Source organism: Oryx dammah, unplaced genomic scaffold (genome assembly GCF_014754425.2).
Source record: "Oryx dammah isolate SB20612 unplaced genomic scaffold, SCBI_Odam_1.1 HiC_scaffold_6, whole genome shotgun sequence".
In the NCBI taxonomy this organism is placed as follows: domain Eukaryota; kingdom Metazoa; phylum Chordata; class Mammalia; order Artiodactyla; family Bovidae; genus Oryx; species Oryx dammah.
In genome coordinates, this window is record NW_024070190.1 from 9,517,160 (window position 1) to 9,537,909 (window position 20,750).

The 20,750-nt window shown below is 46.7% G+C and overlaps 1 protein-coding gene across 2 annotated transcripts in view; it reads right to left on the reverse strand.

Moving 5' to 3' along the window:
• Window positions 1-359: 359 nt before the first annotated feature.
• The window catches only part of NTPCR (nucleoside-triphosphatase, cancer-related), a 36,507-nt gene continuing 16,116 nt past the window's right edge, over window positions 360-20,750 (reverse strand). The window contains exons 4-5 of one of the 2 annotated variants that reach the window (XM_040242734.1): window positions 9,952-10,161; window positions 360-1,001 (exon numbers count right to left, since the gene is read on the reverse strand). In XM_040242734.1, coding sequence (XP_040098668.1) covers window positions 933-1,001; window positions 9,952-10,161 — 279 coding nt within the window. In that variant the 3' untranslated portion in view covers window positions 360-932. The remainder of the gene's footprint in view (window positions 1,002-9,951; window positions 10,162-20,750) is intronic. The other variant, XM_040242735.1, reaches the window with a different exon arrangement.

Below are 20,750 nucleotides of genomic sequence, written 5' to 3' on the forward strand. Positions count from 1 at the left end.
GAGAGCAACTCTCATCCTCTGTGAGCCCTGGGGTTTCAGTGGTCTGGCCCATGGGGCCCTGCCAGGGCGGAACCTCATCTCTCTGCAGCCTTCTTCCCAACAGCCCCGGCTCTGGCCCTGGCCACTCCCCAGGGGACTGGGTGGAGGGTGAGGGTGGCTTCCTTCAGGCTGGGGCAGCCCTCCTCTGATGGCACTCACTCATCCCTTTTCTGGAAGGGAAACGGGGCCCAGAAAAGTTTGCGAACATGTCTAAATGAATGGGGCCCAAGTAGGGCTCTGATCTGAACCCTCGCTAAGTACCAAGTGCTACCAACATTTCTACAGGCTGCTCATCCCTCCCACATCAGGACCCGCATGTCTGCAGTCATCACATTTCTCTTTATTTTATTAAGCAATAACCAAACAGATAAACAGTAAAAGATGCGGGCGGGGAAGGACTGAAAATGGCTCTTTTTGAAATACTGATTTTCTTAAAATCAAATAACTGTTATCCAAGTTGCAGGAGGCTGCAGCTGCTCCCGGGAAGGGGTTTAATTATCCTGGCATGCCAAAATGATCAGGAAGTGAACTCCTCCCCACCCACCTCTCCTGAACACATTGATAAACTTCAATGGGGGCAAATTCCATCTAATACTCCGAAAACCATTTCTTCTTTCATAATTTACCCAAATCATACGCACAACTGCAAGAGGAAATAAACAGAAATCTCTCAGCATAAATACACCACAGTGGATTGTTAATCTTGTAGAGTCAATCCAGCATTAAGGCTAATTTGATCTTTTAAAACATTTTATGGAAAACAGCTGTCAGGCTTTCTTTGGAAAAGCCTCCAAGGTTTCATAAACTAATGGCATAAAACTTGGTCGGCCAGAGCACTGGGGCTCCTCTCAAAGAAACGTTTGCACGTGCAGAGAAGTGGTGACACGTCGTCTTCACTTCCGGCTGCTCTGCACGTGGGTCACAATCTCTGGCAAAAGGTGGTTTCTGTTCTCCTTGGTTACCTGCGTAGGAAGAAGCAGAAAAGCAGATTTCAGAGTCCCTTCCCTTTCCTTCAGTTCCCTACTCTGCTGGGTTATACTCAACAGAACAGCCCAGAAGACGATGCATGCTTTATAGAGTGTGGCCCAGGAGAGGCTGACCCAGCGAGGAACCCCAGGCCCCCCAGAGTGCTCTGAAAGCGGGGCAGGTGGGCTCAAATCCCACCACCAGCTTCTGCGAACAGACGGCTCACACAATGAGAGTGGGTTTTGATGACAGATGGATTTTAACCAGGAGAAGTTCTGTGAATTGAGCCCTGGGAGGGCTGCTGTGGAAGCAGGCTGGGATGTAGCTCGAGTGAAGCCTGACCTGGACGGGAGGGGGCCTGAGGGAAGCCAGAAGAACCACAGCTCCAGGTGGGCACCCACCCACCAGGTGAGCCCTCTCAGGGCAGCCTCACAGCCAGGACTCCAGGCTTCTCTCAAGGGCAGTAATCCACTCCTCTCTCCCTGACTTAGGAGAGCTGCGAGTTGCAGGAAGCCTCTGACACCAGTCAACTCTGTACCTGAAGGATGAGGAAGGTGCTGGGGGTGGGGTGCGGTGCAGAGCAGGGCTTTTGCTGAGATCTCAGAGGCAGCGGGGATGTAGGGCAGACTAGAACACAGATCCCCCTGTGGCCGATGCGTTAGCTTGGCAATTACCACTGTTACAGACAGAACAAGAGTGGATGCAGGCGCTGCTTGATGATCTGTGTTATATTTTTCTTTCTTTCACTACCACAGGCCCATTGAGTACGATTCAAGCATCCAAACACCCTCCCAGGGAGCCCAGTGGGGGGCTGTTTCCCCAGCACAGGGCAGGGTGGCCTCTCCTCATCACCAGCACCTTCCTGTGCCACCCACACAACATTCAACACGCACTGCCAGGGGGAGATGCCAGGCGTAGCAAGATTCAGCCAGGACCTTGACCTCACAGAGCCCGAAGACCAGATTGGGGGCACACATAACAACAGCGAGGGCAAGGCTGGCAGAGGGGCTCTGAGACCCTGAGCGTCTGGGGAGGCACGGGATACTGGGGGCAGGGGAGAGGAGCAGTGATCAGGGAAGAGGGAAAGGCCTCCACAGGCGGTTACGCCCGAGCTGCTTTTGACCAGTGGGCCTGGGAGAAGGGCAGCGGAAGTGAAGGGCGATGAGACGGAAAGCCCACCAGCCAAGATCCTGGTCCTGGGTGCAGGCTGTTTAGGTGCACAGTCAGGGCTCATAGAGTGAGCCTTAACAGATGTGAGGTTCAGAGATGATAAAAGCCCTAGAGCACTGCCAAGCCACCCTGGCAGTGTCAACGTCACCCAGGTGTCCTGCCAGAGCCCAGCCACCCTCTTCAGGAGCTGCTGGGGCTGCAGCAGGGACAGGGGTCCCCCACCCGCCCCAGAACATGCAGCGAACCTCCCCATGCCTTGGTTAGGGAGAAGAAGAATCACAATCAAAACTGGAGAGACACTTTGGGAATGACTTCTCATTTAAAACCAATGAACAGGACGCAAAGAGTATATGAATATTTTGCCACCCCCTTTGATTTTCCTAAGATGATTTCTGAAAATTATGCGGTAAGATGTCTATGTGACGCTGTTTACAGTGTTCAGGTATGTGCTCCTTTTCCACTGAAGACAAGTTTCGTAAATGCAAGAACAGGGAATAGGCACATTATCAGCTGTCAGCGCAGGAGCCCCTCCCTTTCAGGAGAATTCCTGTCTTTCCGGAGACTTTAACGAGAGGAAGGCACTGGGGCCTAGGAGGGGAAAGGAGGTGAGGACGACTCAGGAAGGACCCCAGCGTCCTCACCCCCCGCCTCCCACCATGCCCTCCCAGGGCTGCAGGAGCGGCTCAGCCTCAGGTCCCGTGAAGATCAGATCCTGAATTCCAGGGCTGGACTGCATTCATCCTGGGTCTGACACAGAAAATGTTTACTATATTCTAAGCTGAGGAGGGTCTCTGAAATAGAGCTGAGCGGTTAAATACAGACTGAAGACTCTGACCAAGGGAGCATCCAAAGTGCTCTGAGACTCCTGGGGCCAGGGAAAGGCCTCAGAGCTAACTGTCAATGACTCGGGGCCATAACATCACGAAGGTGTGAACATTTGGACAGAAGAACACGTGGGCAAAACACATCTCTTTATGCATATTTGCACAAGAGAGCAAAACAAAACCACACACATTTCCTAGAAACCGTGCGGGAAGCACCCTGACAGGTTTAAATAAGCAGAAGAATAAAAAAGGAAATTGATTTGACAATGCTCATTATTATAAGTTAATGCATATCAAGAGTATTACTAGTCTGTTTCGCATTTTGTCTTCATTTTATTGAACCTAAAGATAGGATGATTCATGAATTCAAACCCTCTATTTTTCCTTGAAGTTTAAAGGTTCTAAACCAAGAATTATTTTGCAAATGTGGCTTTTGGGAACCCAGTGCCCACAGCAGAGAAGGGACTGCATTCCACATCCCAGGGCAACACCATGTCTCCCTAGAGGAGGAAGGGGGAGGGATGGTTCTTTGTTCAGCCGTCCTGCCTATGGATTTCTGTGTGAGTATACAACATATACAACATAGCTTTTGTGTTTGTGTGCTCAGTTGCATCCAACTCTGGGACCCCATGATAGGCCGTGGGGGGGGGGTCACAAAAGTCGTTCACAACTTATCAAGTAAACACCAAACAAGAACAAAAAACATGTAGACATCATACAACATAGCTTCACTGAGACTTAATTCATATTCCATGAAACTCAACCTCTTCAAGACAGAACTTGGCGGCTTTTAGTACGATCACAGTTGTGTTATAATCAGCACTGTGTGTTAGAGTATTTCCATCACCCTCCCTCTCCGCAAATAACCCCACTCCTGATCACCACACTCACACCTTCCCCAGGCCCCAGCAACCACTGATCCAAGGTCTGTGTCGACAGATTTGCCTATTCTGGACATTTCGTGTAGATGGAATCATACAGTCTGGAATCCAGTGTGACAGGGCTCCTTCACTTGGCATCATGTGCTGTTAATTCCTCCAGGCTGAGTACATGTCACCACGTCATGCCCTCTTCTTGTGGGCGAAGACAGTATGTACATCATTTGAGTACACCAACCACATCCTTTTCTGTTCATCACCTGAGGGACATTTGGGCTTGTCTCACTTTTTGGCTAACATGTACAGTGCTGCTGTGAACATGGGGTGTACAAGATTTTCTGTGAACATGTTTCTAATTCTTTGGGGTACACGCCTAGCAGTGGGATTGCTGGGTAATAGGGTAATGCCATATCTAGCTTTCTGAGGAACTGCTGCATTTTTCCATTCTCAGCAGCAGGGTATGAGGGCACCAATCCCCCCAAAGCCTTACCAACACTTTTTATTTTCCATTTATTTACCTTCATTATAGCCATCCCAGTAATGTGAAGCACTATCTCACTGTGGTTCTGGTTTGCACTGCCCTAAAGACCAACAATGTCACACATATGTTCATGTGCTTTTCGACCATTTTTCTATCTTTGGAGAAACGTCTTTTGTTTCTTTGCTCCTTTTTTAATTGGTTTATTTGTTTTTTAATTACTGAACTGTAATAAGGGTTCTTTAGGTATCCTGGGATACATGAAGTTCCTTATCAGATATATGATTTTTAAATATTTCCCCATCCTGTCGGTGGCCACTTTACTTTTTTGGCAGTGTCCTTTGAAGCACACGATTTCTAAATTTCGATAAAGTCTTTTTCCTTGTCACTTGTGTTTTTGGTGTTGCATCAGATAAGACTCTAGAAGGAAATGGCACCCCACTCCAGTACTATTGCCTGGAAAATCCCACGGATGGAGGAGCCTGGTAGGCAACAGTCCATGGGGTCACAAAGAGTCGGACACGACTGAGTGATTTCACTTCACTTCAACCCAAGTTTACAGAGGTTTACTCCTTTCATTCTTACGTGCAGATCTATGAGTTTGGGTTAATTTTTGCGTCTGCTGTGAGGTAAGAGTTCAACTTCATTCTTTTGGATGTGGATGTCCAATTTTTCAGCACCATTTGCTGAAAAACAATTCTTTGTTAACTTGTCCTGGCACTCTTGTTGGAGCTCAGTTGATTGCAGACGTAAAGGTTTACTTCTGGACTTTGATTCGACCCCAGTGATCTACGTGTCTGTCCCTGTGCCAGCACCACGCTGTCTTGATCACTGTAGCTTTGCAGTAAGTTTTGAAATCAGGAAGTATGAGTCTTCCAACATCACTCTTCCTTTTCACAGTTGTTTTAACTGGGTCCTTTGAATTTCCATAAGAATTTTAGGATTAGCTTGTTAATTTCTATTTTTAAAAAAATACAAAAAACGCTGCCTGCTGCCTTCTTATGTAGCAATTGGCAGGTGTACTTTCTCTTCTGTGCTTACAGGAGTCTGTGACCCAGAAACAGCATCAAATTCCTGGTGACATTAAAATGGTTTATACTTTGCTTAGTTAAAATACCCATGGCCAGGAAGATTAAGAGGAGGTCCAGACATTTTCAAATTGGAGGGAAGCTGGGACCTAGTCCCCATTTTGTGATCTTGCAATCCACTGGCAAAAACTAAAAGAAGAAAAACGGATTTATGGACGACAAGTTTAAATGGCTCTGAATTCAGAATAGTAGAACAGATTTTAGTTACAGCAATATTTTTATAAAGTCGAAATACCAAATAATCTCTAGGAATCTTAGATTTTTAAAGTCACCTGAACCATCCCTACCCTCGAAGTTAACACACAGAAGGGCTACGCTGATGCTTAGGCTTTGGGGTCGAAAGACTGAGGTCTGAATCCTGGTTGTGCCCCCACTAACCTTGCATAAGGCATGCCAGCTCTCCCTGTTGATGAGGCTACTATCACATCCCCACACACTGATGGACCTCAGCACTGCCTTTCAGTGTCCCAGGACTGGGGGCTGTCAGCCCAAGCCTCTCAATCCCCAATCCTCAGACTCCAGGCATCTCCCCTGTACCCTCAGAAGGCAGCATTCTCCAGCATCTGCCACAAGGAGACATTTCACAGGAAATCAAAAGCAATATGCTTTGGAAATGCCACCAATATGACCAAACTCGTACTTTTTGTTAGAAGTGACCAGCAGGGATAAAAGTATTGTTGTTGATCAGAGAAGGAAGGAAGCAGTAAAGAGCCATAATCAGAGTTGTAATCTGGACCTGTGAAGGTCTTCACCTCTTGTCCCCACAGCACTGATATCACCATTGAATGTTTTCTGATATTTGGTCTCAAACAACCCCATGAAGTGAAGTGAAAGTTGCTCAGTCGTGTCCAAATCTTTGCGATCCCATGGATTATACAGTCCATGGAATTCTCCAGGCCAGAATACTGGAGTGGGTAGCCTTTCTCTTCTCCAGGGGATCTTCCCATCCCAGGGATCAAACCCAGGTCTTCCACATTGTAGGCAGATTCTTTACCAGCTGAGCCACAAGGGAAGCCCAAATTTAGACCTTAGAGGGGCACCTGGATTTGAACTGGGGCCCTTTTGATCTGCAATCAAATGCTCTACCACTGAGCTATACTCCCAACAGGTATATATTTAAAACATGTTTCAGAAGCCACACACTTAGCAGTAAGCTCTAGAGTAAACAAGGAAAACATTTCCAAACTTCTGAGAGGGAAACAGAATTTTCAGGAAGGGAACCTTCAATGCCTGAACTTGCGTAAGGATGGAAGGTTCTACACCCCCGAGTGCCACAGGTCCCTGTGGTTCTGGCTTTTAACTCTTTTAGTCTGCTCTTTCTTGGGCAATCTCTACCATTCCACCGCTTGCATTCACTGATTCTGTCCTCTGTCAACTCCCTTCGGCTGGCTGGGTCCAGCCACGGACCTTCTCATTCAGTCATTGCATCTTACATCCTGAAATTTTCATTTGAGTCCTCCTTAGAGCTTCCCTCTTGGCTGAAACTTTTGATGTCTTCCCTTGAGGCTATTTTCTATTTGTTTCTAGTGGGTTTGTAATTGATTGCTGACACATAATTTATGATGGTTGTTTGAAAAATCTCTACCCTATAATTGGAGAAGGCAATGGCACCCCACTCCAGTACTCTTGCCTGGAAAATCATGGACGGAGGAGCCTATAGGCTGCAGTCCATGGGGTCGAGAAGGGTCGGACATGACTGAGCGACTTCCCTTTCACTTTTCACTTGCATGCATTGGAGAAGGAAATGGCAACCCACTCCAGTGTTCCTGCCTGGAGAATCCCAGGGACGGGGGAGCCTGGTGGGCTGCCATCTATGGGGTCGCACAGAGCCGGACACGACTGAAGTGACTTAGCAGCAGCAGCTATAACCCCAACATCCATGTCACCCTTCTGCTGGCATGGTGGCTGTTTATTTTTCTCACTCAGGCTGATCTTTCTGGCCCTTGGCGTGACAAGTGACTTCCGTTTGTGTCTCCCGTGCTGTCCCGGGGTCCTGAGGTCCCCAGTCTGTGTGCCTTCTTCCATCCACCATTCAGGTCTTCTTAGGTCTGTTTTATGTACAACGTCCAAGGCTGTCAGCTGTACTTAGGAGGAGGAACACTTTCTCTCAAACTGGAAATGCCCTCAGCTGTCTTTCTGGTAAAGTAAGGCACTGTTCACCTAAACCCTAGGACCAACAGTCCAGGCGCTGTGAACAGCTCTGAGTCACTGTGAATGCTTCCCCAGCATCATGACTGCAGCCCCATCTCCACGTCATCTGTCAGCACGGGGAAGCTGCCCTCCATGCTATACATAAATTATTTCTTCTGGAATATTCTTCCTTCCTGTCCTCTCTTTCCTCTTCAAAAATCCACCCAAGAACCCCTTCCTCCTGGAAACCTCTCTCCACTCCTTCTGTTCACACTGATCTCTCTTCTCATCTCCAGATTTTGACTGTCCCATGGTCTGTTTTTCTGGAGGGAAGGGTACACTCCTCACATGTGCTTGTACCATGGATTAGGTATTTGATGAAAAGGATGCTCTCAAAAATAAATTCAGGTTAACTTTGCTGCTTATTAGAAAGAGGAAGGACTAAAGAAATATCTAATCCAACTCCTAAATCTGCAGATGAGTGAGCTTCTTCATTTATAAAATATGCGCAGAAGGTTCACAGGAGACCCAAAGGAATGCAGGAAAGACAAGAATAACGGGGTATCTTGCATAATTAACCAAAAGCTAATCGCTTTATTTATACATCATTAAGGTCAATAATTACCTTGCCTAGAGAGTAATTTCCTAGCTTAGAGAAGAGAAGCGGTGGTATTGTCTTAAGATACAGCACTTGTTTCTGATTTAACAGTCAACCCCCAAGTCCACTGCAGGGCTATTAGTCTGCAGAGACATCCAATCCCTGGAGCTTAGCATCAGCATCTCTGCAGGCCCTCAGCTTGGAAGCTATCTGACCTGAAGACTAATTGTCTTTCATGATTGTCTTTTATTATTCACTGACTCTGTTTCCACAGAAACTCTATGATCACAACCAAAAACTCTAATATGGAGGCCACGCAATGTAAGACATAGAGAAGGTAACATGAAACTCTGAAGACATGGTCACGCCCTTTGAGGAAGTGACCCTGTGTGGCTTCCAGGCCTCCCCTGATCACTACCGCCTGCCCTGAAAGACCACAGTGCCTGGGTTCACATTCTTTGCATTTAGCCATAACTGAAACTGTGTAATTGCCTGCTCACATTTCTGTTATCCAGCCCCTCCAATAGAATTTCAGCTCCATGAGGATAAGGACTTGTGTCTCGTTCATCACCAAGACCTAGAACGAGGCCAAACACACAGGAGATGCTCAATTCATGCACAGAGATGCTCAGTCTCTCACTTACAGAGAATAAATGAATTAAGCAACTTACAGACACATTACTCCAGCCCTGGCTGCTCTAACCTTAATGCTGCCAACTGCCCAGAAGTACCCTGGACACTATGGAGAGAACATGTGGATGTCCCACCGAAGGCAGCTGACCCTGGTGACAAGTGACCAGCGATGTGAGGTGCTCCCAGTTACTCTGCAGCTGGCGCAGAGGAGGGCTGCCAGCCCCATTGGTTCACTTGGTCGGGGGAGGGTGTGAGCACAGTGATGTGGCCGTCACTGACGCAGACACTAAGATGCCACAGGGAGGACAGTATCCGAGAAGAAGGACGCAGAGGAATGACGGGAGAAAAGCGCAGATGTGGGCAAAACCCATCAGCACCATCAGAGCTGAGAACTGGCTGAACCACTGCCCCTGACCTACCTGCCCTTCACCAGCTCCACCCCACGGCTCCTCCCACTGCAGGGGCCTGAAAGCCCCCGGAGCTCGTGAAGACAGGTTCCTGGGCCTGCCCAGAGCCGGCGTCGCACTTCCAGGCAGAGCGTCTTATCTGCTGGGTACTTGACAAGCGGCCAGTGTGACTGAGGAAAAGATTTTTCTAACTTAATTTAGTGTCATTTAATTCAAATGTGAACAATCACACGTGCTAATGGCTATGGCCCTGCCTGGTGCAGGGAGCACATTTTCACCCTGGTGGTGGGAAGTTCTCGAGACAGTGCCACTCCACAGCATCTGGAATCTGTGCCTCAACCTGCAGCCAAAAGTCCTTCCCCTCACAAGCAGAAGGGGGTCCGTTTCAAAGAGAAACCTTTAAATAAAACAGCACTGCCTGCCTCTGTAACCTCATCACCTGCTAAGAGAGGCACTCAGCCCAGAGCACTGCAGCTGGGCGGGGCTGAAGCTGACAAAGCCCAGGGCTTGGCGGGGCGGGGGGAGGGCAGCAGGAGGAGCTGGACCCTCCTGCAGTCCCCAGAGGCAAGGCTGCTTTGTCATCAAGCAGAGGTGTAACTTCAGCTCTATAAACTCACAGGAAGTGAGACGCGCCTATATTCTAGCCTAAGAGGAAAAGCTACGGTGACTTGAAACCACAGGTGCGCTTCAGCGCCACACGCTGTTTCAGGGCACCTGCCCCACGCCCGCGGGGTACTCACGCTGAACACTTTCACGTCCTTTCGGGTTCTGATCTCTTCCACGAGGGCCAGTGGTTTTCCTTTGGGTACGGGGATGGTGCCGAGGACCACAGTCCCTGGTGTGGACAGCGCCTGGCGGACGGCCTGGATGAATGGCTGACTGAAGAGCTCCATCTTCCCCACCTCATCGATGACACAAATGCTCTGTCCCGGGCGACCACTGGTCCCTGCCTGGGGGTGACAGAGACACTGACTGGGACACAGCGAAGTGCCCAGGAACCCTCTCCCTCCTCGCTGTCACACCAAAGGGCCTGGAGTATCTCTCCCCCATCACTCACTGCCAGAGCAGGGGAGGCAGCCCTGCTTCAGGAGGCAGGAGGCGGTCTCTGCAGCTGCAGAGAACGAACCACAGAACCACCGACAGAGGAACCAGGAGCACTCCCTTGGGGACCCGAACTCCCAGAAGGCTCAGTTCCCTGAGCTGCCCATTTTCCTGGCAATTTTCCCTCTTCTAGTACAGTCCCAATAACAACCAAGTTTTATATTTATATCCACCCAGGAAACAAGCAGGATCCAAATGCCTCAGGGCTGAAAGAAATGAGACAGCAAGCCTGGGAGCCTTTGTTAATAACACTGGCCTCTGTTTTTTGGATTTTGGGTTGTATGAGTCCTGTCTGTTGGAAGGATGTAACCGTTGCAGCCAGATGCCTGTGTACTTCATAACCTGAGCTGAGAAGGTCACTGGAAGAAGTGAAAATTAGAGAAGTCCTGGTTTAAGACGGAAAAAAGTGAGTAGGTTGTGCCCCTGAATCTCAGATTCCCCTTCTAATGACTTTACATCAATGCACTCCCACTAAGTACCAAGCTTGAAGACCTCTCGAGGACCAGGTGTGGCAGCCAGCCTCCAAGAGCCCTCAAGATTCCCAGCTTATAGGATTGGCACCCTCTACAGCCCCCACCCCCATAGTACAATGCTGCCCTGCATTATATGGCAAAGAACGACAGAAGGGATGACATGCTATTTCTGAGATTAGGAAAAAAGATCACGGCTTCTGTCCTGGTCCCAACCTCCATCCACCCATCCATTTATCCATCCATCCACCCATCCATCCATCCATCCACCTATCCATCCACGCACCCACCCATCCATTTATCCATCCATCCATCCATCCATCCACCCACCCACGCACCCATCCATCCACCCACCCACCCATCCATCCATCCACCCACCCATCCATCTACCCATCCATCCTGGCTCACCTGTTCTCAGGGAAGATGCCTGCCATGCTGTGAGGACACACAGGCAGCTGATGGTAAGTAAGCTCCAGCTAATAAGGAACTGAGGCCACATGTCATGTCAACAGCCAGGGAGGATCTGAGACCTCCCCACAACCATCACTGGGAACTTGGAAGCCTCAGGGCACTCTGACCTCATAAGAGACTGAGCCTGAACCACCCAGCAAAGCCATTTCTGGATTCCTAACCCAGGGAAACTGTATGAGATAATAAACATTTGTTGATTCATACTGCTAGATCTTGGGGTAATTTGTTACACAGCAAAAGCCAACCAATAAAGCTGGTAGGACTTTGAATAGTTTTTCTACAGCAGGGACACAATGGAACATACAATAAACACTTTGATGGCTGCTGAGTAACAAACATATTTCTATATCTTTGTATAAATGATTATTTTGAAAATGGTATGTAAAGCTGATTTACCAAGTATGTTTCACTATAAGTTCTCAGACTCCTTAAATACGGACATCAACACATTCTCAGAATGAATGGCTGAGTTAAGCTAGCTTTTGCTCAAATTCTAAATATTAATACCAAAGCTCTTCCAGTGTGGCTGCAGCCAGGGGGCTGGGGGGGGGTGGTGCCCGTGGTGACCATTGACAGACAAGGCTGGGGGCAGATCCTGGAGCCTTGTATGGCGTGCAGAGGGTGGGATGCTGTCCAACGGCTGAGAGTCTAAGTGTGGGAGGAGCACACATTGTGCCTGAAAGGCGGCTTGCTGGGTGGGGCCAGGAAGACAGGGGAGACTTCTTTGGGAACAGACATATGAGCCTGGAGGGAAACCTCAGGGCACTGGTTTTCAAACTTCTCTCTAAGCGGTCCTCCTTTAATTTTCCTGCTTGCTATAAAAATATATCACACAGATATATTTTCCTACTCATTTTATTGACTGAAAGACCAGGAAGGTAATCATCCAAGACCACTGTAATCATCCAAGAGAGGATCTAAATCTCACTCAAGCTTCCGTGTTTCTAATGCACTTCATGTTTACCTCTCAGCTGAATTTATCTCAGCATGCAATTACATACACACGGCTACCCTGCCTCCCTCCTCGGAGCCGAGACGAGGTGCTACTCATCTTTTTCTTCTCCGTGGAGGTGAACGGTGCACGGCTGGGCTGACACAGCCGATGCTGCCCTGCACTGGTGGGCGATATAGGGAGAGAGGGTGTGGGGGAGGTCACTATGTCAACAATTTCTTCAGAAATGAATGCCTGACTGTGGAGGAAAAAAAACAGCTACTGGCCACCTGTTCGCCAGCATAAAAACAGACACACTCACAACAGCGAGCCATCCCGACCAACCTGCCCGTGATTCAGGGTGCCTGGGCCTTCCTGCTGCCCCCAAAGACTGTGAACACCTGCAGATGCTATCCTTCCGGAGCCTGCTGTCAAAGCCCAGACAGGACTCAAGTCCAGCACACCAGAACCACGGCTCTGAAAGCATTCAGGCCAGACAAAGAAACAACATGAAAGAACGTGGCAGCCCCCCTGTCTGTGTGTTTAGTGGGTGCGTGTACACAAGGGGGTCAAATGCATGTGGCCGTGTACGTGAACACACGGGAACAGGTCCAGTGCGAGGCACAGGGCTCCCAGCCACCCTGCAACATTCACCCGTGAGCACTCCCCCACCTCGTTAAACTGCTGCAAAGATACCTGGCCACACATGCAGACATTGTTTTCTACCAACTGAAAATGCCTCATTTAAAAACCTTAGCTTATATAAAATCTCCATTCTGTCCAGAATTAGGGATTTTCTTTGTACAGAAACAAGTCTGGGATTTTTAATGAAAAGTTGGGTTATTCCGGCTCAGTTGAGAGCCAGTGACCAGAAGCTGAGCTACTCAGAAGCCTAGTCATTCACTCAGTGTTTCTAAATAACAAAGGACACATATTCACCAGCTTAATAAAAGAACTACTGTTATGTTCAGAATTTTTTTTTTTCTGTATAAATTCCATTTTAAAAGGAAACAGAAACTAAGCCAGTGAGCATTCACCCCATTTCCACCATTCTCAGTGACTGTCTGAGCTGATGAAGACACCAGAGCACAGCACGAGGGCCCTGGTCTGAAAGCCACCAGGAGCCTGGCCTGGCCTCTTGTCTCTGGCTGTGGGCTCCACACGGGTTTGGGGTGAGGATCCCGCAGAGGACTCTGCGTGGCTCTGGGCCATGTGGTTAGGAGCACCGTGCATGCTGTCCAGGGAGCAGCCGTTCTCCCAGCGTCCCTCCCCCTCCCCCAACTCAGGACCACTGCGGTCCTTTATGCCCCGTGCTCCTCTCCACAGCTTACATTTCTGCTGACTGTACATTCTCACTGCCACAAAGAGCAGGAAAACCTTCTCTGTGCAAAGCATATTTTAGTCCTTCTGTTGGTTCTGAGGGAGAAGCTATTTCCGTGGGAGAGAGTCCTAAAATTGACCAGCCAGGGGCAAAAGAAGTTATGAATAATTTTCTAGCTTTGGTTACACTCAGCTAGTTTGCTTTCCAGAAAGATTAAATCAATTTAGGGCAACAATGAAGTAGCTTTATTTATACCAGCTTTGCCAGAGAGCTGAAAATAGTGTGATTCTTTTGGTACTTTGTTTAATCCTTAGGTGTCCTTTTTAAGGATACAAAGAAAATGTAAACGTAAAATAAGCAATTTCATCCAACCAAAATACTGAACCAAGAAAAAGCTAATTAAAGTCGCCTCTGCCTTATTTTGGATCATTTAAATAATACCTATTTCTGGTGGTATTAGGTTGCCATTTATTATTTTTTAACATCACACACAGACCGGCTTCCTGAGCTTGCCTGTCTGGGACAGCAAGTCTCAAAAGTGACGGAGGGAAGCAGGGGGCCATGGCCAGAACACAGGCAGCACAACTGAGCCTGCCCCGCAAAGAGCCACAAGTCCTGGGGAGGCTGGAGAGGCAAATGCCAAAAACACAGCCACAGTCAAGCAAGCCCGATACCCTGACTGTCTTACTAAGTGAAAGGCAGGACTCCAATCAGACTTTCAGGTGTGTTTATTCCAAGCTTTACAGTCTCAGCGTCCCTTGGTAGTCTGGTGGCGGGTTGACTGCATGTCCCCGGGGAGTAAAATCCCAGGCTGGCGGCCAGGATGTCTAGACAACCCGACACACCCCTCAGCACGGAGCGCACGCTGGGCAGAGCTATCCCCAACCACACATGCTGTGGAGGAGGCTGGTGGTTCCTCCTGGATGTCCCTGTGGGCCTCCCCGGGCCCCCACACAGCAACATCTAGCCACAGACTGCCATGACGCACCTTGGCATCTTTCAAGCTGTAAGAACCATCCCGAGGCTGAAACAGTGTCTGCTGGCTGACAGTCAGCCCTGGCGGATTAAAAACCCAGTCGTCCTCTGATCCCAGCACCTTGGGACCAGACTAGACGTCTAGGCTTGTGGGTCCCATGACGGATTTACTGCCGGCTCTGGCCCCTGGTTCCCAGCAAACACACATCAGACCGTTGATGTGACATCTTCCCCAGGGGCCACGCCCATCCCCTCACGAGACTTCTCAGGAAAAATAATCATAACCATCCCTACGCTCTGCACCATCTAGTGGCCAGGCACTAACTCACCTTACAAGCAGATCACCTTCACTCCTAATAACTTCATGTAGCAGGTATCAACATCTCTGTTTTATAATTAAGGAGAAAGCCAGGGACTAGGTGACTTACCCAGTCCCAAGTGACGGGGCTAGGAGGCTAACCCAGCGTCACCCTGCAGGCAATTCCACCTGCACAGTTTTAACACGAAATAAGAACAAACTGCGCATGAGAAGTCACCTCACCACGAAGAAACCACTTTTCTCACCAATGAGAAGGAAGAGTGTTTTAGTTTCTAGGGTCCCTACAGAGGCACAGCCACAAAAACTCCTATTTTTTTTTTCTGGATTAATCATATTATTTTCAATATACTATATTGAACAGTAGTACTAACCTCATTGTATCACATATGGAGAATGGTCCCCTTTAGTTGGCAGATGTGCTCTGCAGGTGAAGGGGCTTCTGCCAGGAGCTTACCTCTGCACACAGCAGAGAAGATATGCCCAGGTAGCCCACTATGCACAGGCTTACCTTGGCGAGATGCAGAGTTCACTTACAGACCCCCCCCAAATAAAGCGAGTATCATATTAAAGTGAGTCATGTGAATTTTTTGACTGCTTGGTGCATCTAAAAGTTATATTCGTGCTATACACTTGTCCATTAAGTGTGCAAATGCATGCCTAAACAAACAATATACTTTATTTAAAAAATACTTTATTACTAAAAAATGCTAACCATCATCTGAACTTGCAACAAGCTATCATCTTTTTGCTGGCGGATAATCTCGCCTCAGTGTCCATGGTTGCTGACGGACCTCAACGTGGCTGTTGAGGGTTGAAGGGGCTGTGGAACTTTCTTAAGACAACAATGAAGTTTGTCACACTGACCAAGAGCTCCTTTTATGAATGATTTCTCTGTAATGTACAGTGCTGTTTGAGAGTATTTTACCCACAGAACTTTCAACACTGGAGTCAATCCTCTTAAACCCTGCTGCTGTTTTATAAACTATGTTTACGTTAGATTCTAAATCTTTGCTGTCATGTCAACAATCTTCATAGTATCTTCACCAGGAGTAGATTCCGATGTCAAGCAACTACTTTCTTAGATTTTCCTGGTGGTCCAGTGGATAAGAATCTGCCTGCCAATGCAGGGGACATGGGTTCGATCCCTGGCCCAGGAAGATTCCACATGCTGTGGGGTAGCTAAGCCCACACATCACCCAGTGCTGAGCTCGCACTCCACAAGAGAAGCCACGCACCACAACCACAGAGCACCTCCTACTCTCCACAACTATAGAAAGCCTGTGCCTAGCAGCGGACACTCAGCACAGCCAAAACTAAATTAAAAACGTGTTTAAAGAAATGTGATTTTTTTAAAAAAGAAACTACTTTCTTCATTCATCCAGAAGTAACGCCTCATCCCTTAAAGTTTTATCCTTAGATTGCAACAATTCAGCCACATGTTCAAGGCTCCACTTTTAAGTCTAGTTCTCTTGCTATTTTCACCTCATATGCAGTTGCTTCTACTAATGTCTTGAACCCTTCAAAGTCATTTGTGAGAGCTGGAATCAACTTCTTTCAAATTCCTGATACTGTGACCTCTTCCCATGAATGTTCTTAATGGCGTCTACAATGGTGAATCCTTTCTGGAGGTTTTCAATTGAATTTGCCCAGATCCATCAAAGGAATCACTATCCATGGCAGCTACACCCTCACAAAATATATTACTTAAATAATAAGACTTGAAAATCGATGTTACTCCTTGATCCATGGGCTGCAGAATGGATATCGGCAGGCATGAAAACAGCATGAGCCTCCCGCACCTCCATCAGAGCTCTAGGGTGACCAGGTGCATCCTCAATAAGCAGTCACATTTTGAAAGGAACCTTTTTTCCTGAGTGGTAGGACTCAGCAATGGGCTTCATATACTCATTAACTTTGCTGTAAACAGATGTGCTGTCATTCAGGCTTTGTTGTTCATGTATAGAGCAGAAAAGGAGTAAAGTTAGCACAATTTTGAAGGGTTCTAGGATTTCCAGAATGCTAAATGAGCACTGGCTTTGACTTCAGGTCACTAGCTGCATTGCCCCTAACAAGAGTCAGTTTGTCCCGTGAAGTCTTGAAGGCAGGCACTGACCTCTCCTCTCCAGCTAAGCCCTAGATGCCGTCTTCCTCCAGTGCAAGGCCGTTTCTCCTACACTGAAGATCTGTCTGGTGCAGCCACCTGCATTAACTCTCTGAGCCAGATCTTCTGGACAATTTGCTGCAGCTTCTACATCAGCACTAGCTGCTTCACCTTGCATGTTTATGTTGTAAGATGGCTTCTTTTCCCAAACCTCATGAGCCAGCCTCTGCCAACTTGAGATTTTTCTTCTATAGATTCCTCACCTCTTTCAGCCCGCCTTCACAGAATGGAAGTGAGCTTGGTCCTTTCTCTGGACTATGCTTTGGTTTAGAGGAATGTTGTGGCTGGTTTTATCTTCTATCCAGAACGCTACACCTTTCGCCATTTCAACAATAAAGCTGTTTTGCTTTCTCATCATTTATGTGATCACTGGAAAAGCACTTTTAATTTCCTTTAAGAACTTTCCCTTTGCATTCACAGTCTGGCTAACTGGCACAGGAGGTCTAGCTTTCTGCTGTCTCAGCTTTCAACACACCCTCCTCACTAAGCTTAGTCACTCCTAGCTTTTGATTTAAAATGAGACACAGGCAACTCTTCCTTTCACTTGAACATTGAGAGGCCACTGTAAGGTTATTAACTGGCTCAACTTCAACGTTGCTGTGTCTCAGGGACTAGGGAGGCCCAACAAGGAGAAGAGCGACACGGAGAGGGCTGGTCAGCAGAGCAGTCAGAACACACAACATTTACTGAATAAGTTCACCGTCCTATGTTGCACTGTTTGTGGCACCCAAAACAATTACAACAGCAACATCAGGATCCCTGATCATAGATCACCATAGCAAATATAATAATCATGAAAAAGTTTGCAATATTGTGAGAATTATCAACCTGTGATACAGAGACATGAAATGAGCAAATGCGGCAGGAAAATGGCATCAATAGACTTGTTAAACACAAGGTTGCCAGGAATCGTCAATTTGCAAAAAATGCAGTAGATGCAAAGTACAGTAAATGTGCCTGTATTAGCTTCTAAATGGTCCTCATCAGCTCACAGTGTTCACAATAACTTTTTTTTTTAATTTCAATTGCTTACTAAAAAATTTTAATCACTGTTTAAGCTTTTGGTAAAAGTTTGGTATTTGTGATGCCTGCTAATCTTCTACTGACTTTCCTGGTGGCTCGGATGGTAAAGCTCCTGTCTACAATGCGGGACACCTGGGTTCCATCCCTGATTAGGGAAGATCCCTGGAGAAGGAAATGGCAATCCACTCCAGTACTATTGCCTGGAAGATCCCATGGACAGAGGAGCCTGGTAGGCTACAGTCCATGGGGTCGCAGAGAGTCGGACATGACTGGGCAATTTCACTTCACTTCACTTCAGTCTTCTACTAGGGGTTCCCATGTGGTGCTAGAGGTAAAGAATCTGCCTGCCAATGCCGGAGATGCAAGAGACACAAGTTCAATCCCTGGATCAGGAAGATCCCTGGAGCAGGAAATGGCAACCCACTCCAATATCCGTGCCTGGAAAATCCCACGGACAGAAGAATCTGGCAGGGTATAGTCCATGGAGACACAAAGGGTCAGACATGACTGAACACACCAATATAATGAACCTTCTATTAGAAATTGCCTGAAGGAGATAAAGTTGATTATTTTTGCTACAGTGAAATGGTGGTGACTCTTTTTCTAACTAATGAGGTAAATACATACAAACAGAGGAGGACAGCTTAGACAAGGAAAAATCAACCATTCTGATTGGTTGAAAAAGCAACCAATCAACCTGTTCAGTTTCTGAATATACAGTAATTTTATGTTTGTTTAACCTTGCTAGAGAAAGTATTTTAATAGGCAGTAGCTAATTTGCTTTTAAAACCTCACATTATTATCTTAAGATAACCTAATAAAGTTTTTTAAAAATTACAAAAATTAACTGGGAGAAATTTTGATGAAGAGGCTGTGCAAGGTCACTAAGTAGCTCTCTACTCACAGCTATTAGTTTCAAAGGGAAAAAGAGTAAACGTACAGGGGAGAAACTGGACAATACCTTCAGTGGGTGATCAAGTTAATGTCACTAACCACTGCATGTCTCCAGATAATTCATGAGGAAACATCAGAAAACCCCAGAAGAGGAATATTCTTTTAAAACAAAACTGTATACTTCAAAAATGTCAATGCTGCAAAAGATTTTAAAAAAAATGATTGTGGAAATGTTCCAGATTAAAGGAGGTTATGAAGATATGACAACTAAAGGCAGTATCTAACAGACTGAAGGAAAAGAAATGTTACAAAGAACACTGTTAAGTCAACTGACAAAACCAGCATATGAATGATAGATTAGATCAAAGTATTTTCTCTTGCAAAACTGACTGAGGTTTGGTAACTGTGCCAATTATGTAAGAGCGTATCTTTATTCTTAGGAAAAATACTATAGGACCTAAGTACACACACACACACAAGGAGAGGAAAAAACTAAGGAGAATGTTAAAAATAGGTGACTCTAGAATAACAAGTCCACAGGGGGTCCTGCACTATCGTCATTCTTATAATTTTCTCTAAGACTAAAATTATATCCCAATAAAGTTTAAAAAAGTTAGAATCAATACACAAAAAGAAAACACTCATATGCACACTTTCTCAATGTCAGATTCAAGAAAACCATCCACTCCTGGCATGTGAGCTCCCTTCTGATGGCGCACAGGGCTTTAGGCCAAAGAGCACAGGATGAGGATCAGAAGGAAGGACAGAGCAGGTGGGAAGAGGGAGAAAGGCCAGTTACAGACATCCTCTGCCAGTCCCACTTGCGGAGCACGTGACTCTCCCGCGTTTCTTGGGCGGGGACGCAGGCAGCGGTACAGGAAGATGACGCAGCCCGGGCAGGGGCCCACGGGGCTGTCACTCCACAGAGCAGTATCGTGGCCAGCACTGAGAAGTGACGACCCCGTGCGGGAGGGGCTGCCATGACTAACCCTGCAGGGTGAGCTGTGCAGCCGACCTTATACAAAACATTTGGCTCATCTTCTAGTTTGATTCACTGCAGGAATGATTTACTGACAATTTTCACCTTTTTATGTTTGTGGCAGATAGCTTTTAATTCCCCTTGATGATTTTGTAATATATATGTGAGATCATGAGATACAGAAATAGAAAGTAAGAAGGAACCAAGACACAAACGCCAAGCTTGCTAATAGTCAAGGAAATGCTAAAGCAGTGCTGGGCTCTTGCCCGCCTTACAAAAATGGATATACTGACCAGAACTTGATTTTTCTAAATTCTTTCTAAAGCTCAGTGGCCAGAAATACTAAGCAGCATTTCCAGGTCAACTGATTTTGTAAAAAAGAACCTTTCCGTAGGGAGTTGATCTCTCACCTTCAAATGAAGTTTCAAAGATCTGAAGCAGATTCTTATTTCAGAACCAAAAGCAGATCCTGCTCACAAATAGAAATATACATTGAAAGCCACATTCTGAACAAAACAGGAAAACGTTCAAACCACGTGGATCTTCTGATTGTAACTCATTATTCCTTCCCTGGATCTTTTAAAAAAAATGAGATAGTTCAACCTATAAAATAAGGTTTTGAGTAGACGTCTCCTGTTCTTCAAAACCTTATAATTTACTACTGTCTTTTTTTGTGAGTAGGAGATACACTGGGTGCCAACAAAATGTTAAATCCTATATTGCATCAAATTCTAATACAGCATTCAGGATGGCTGTCAAGTAGACTATTACACAAAAGGCCAGCATTATCCTAATAGCCTTGATCATTAGGAAACTGAAAGTCAATCCTAATTACAGCAGCAGCAGAAAATAAAAAAGATCTATGAAAAACCTCACAACAGTTTTTTTAAAAGA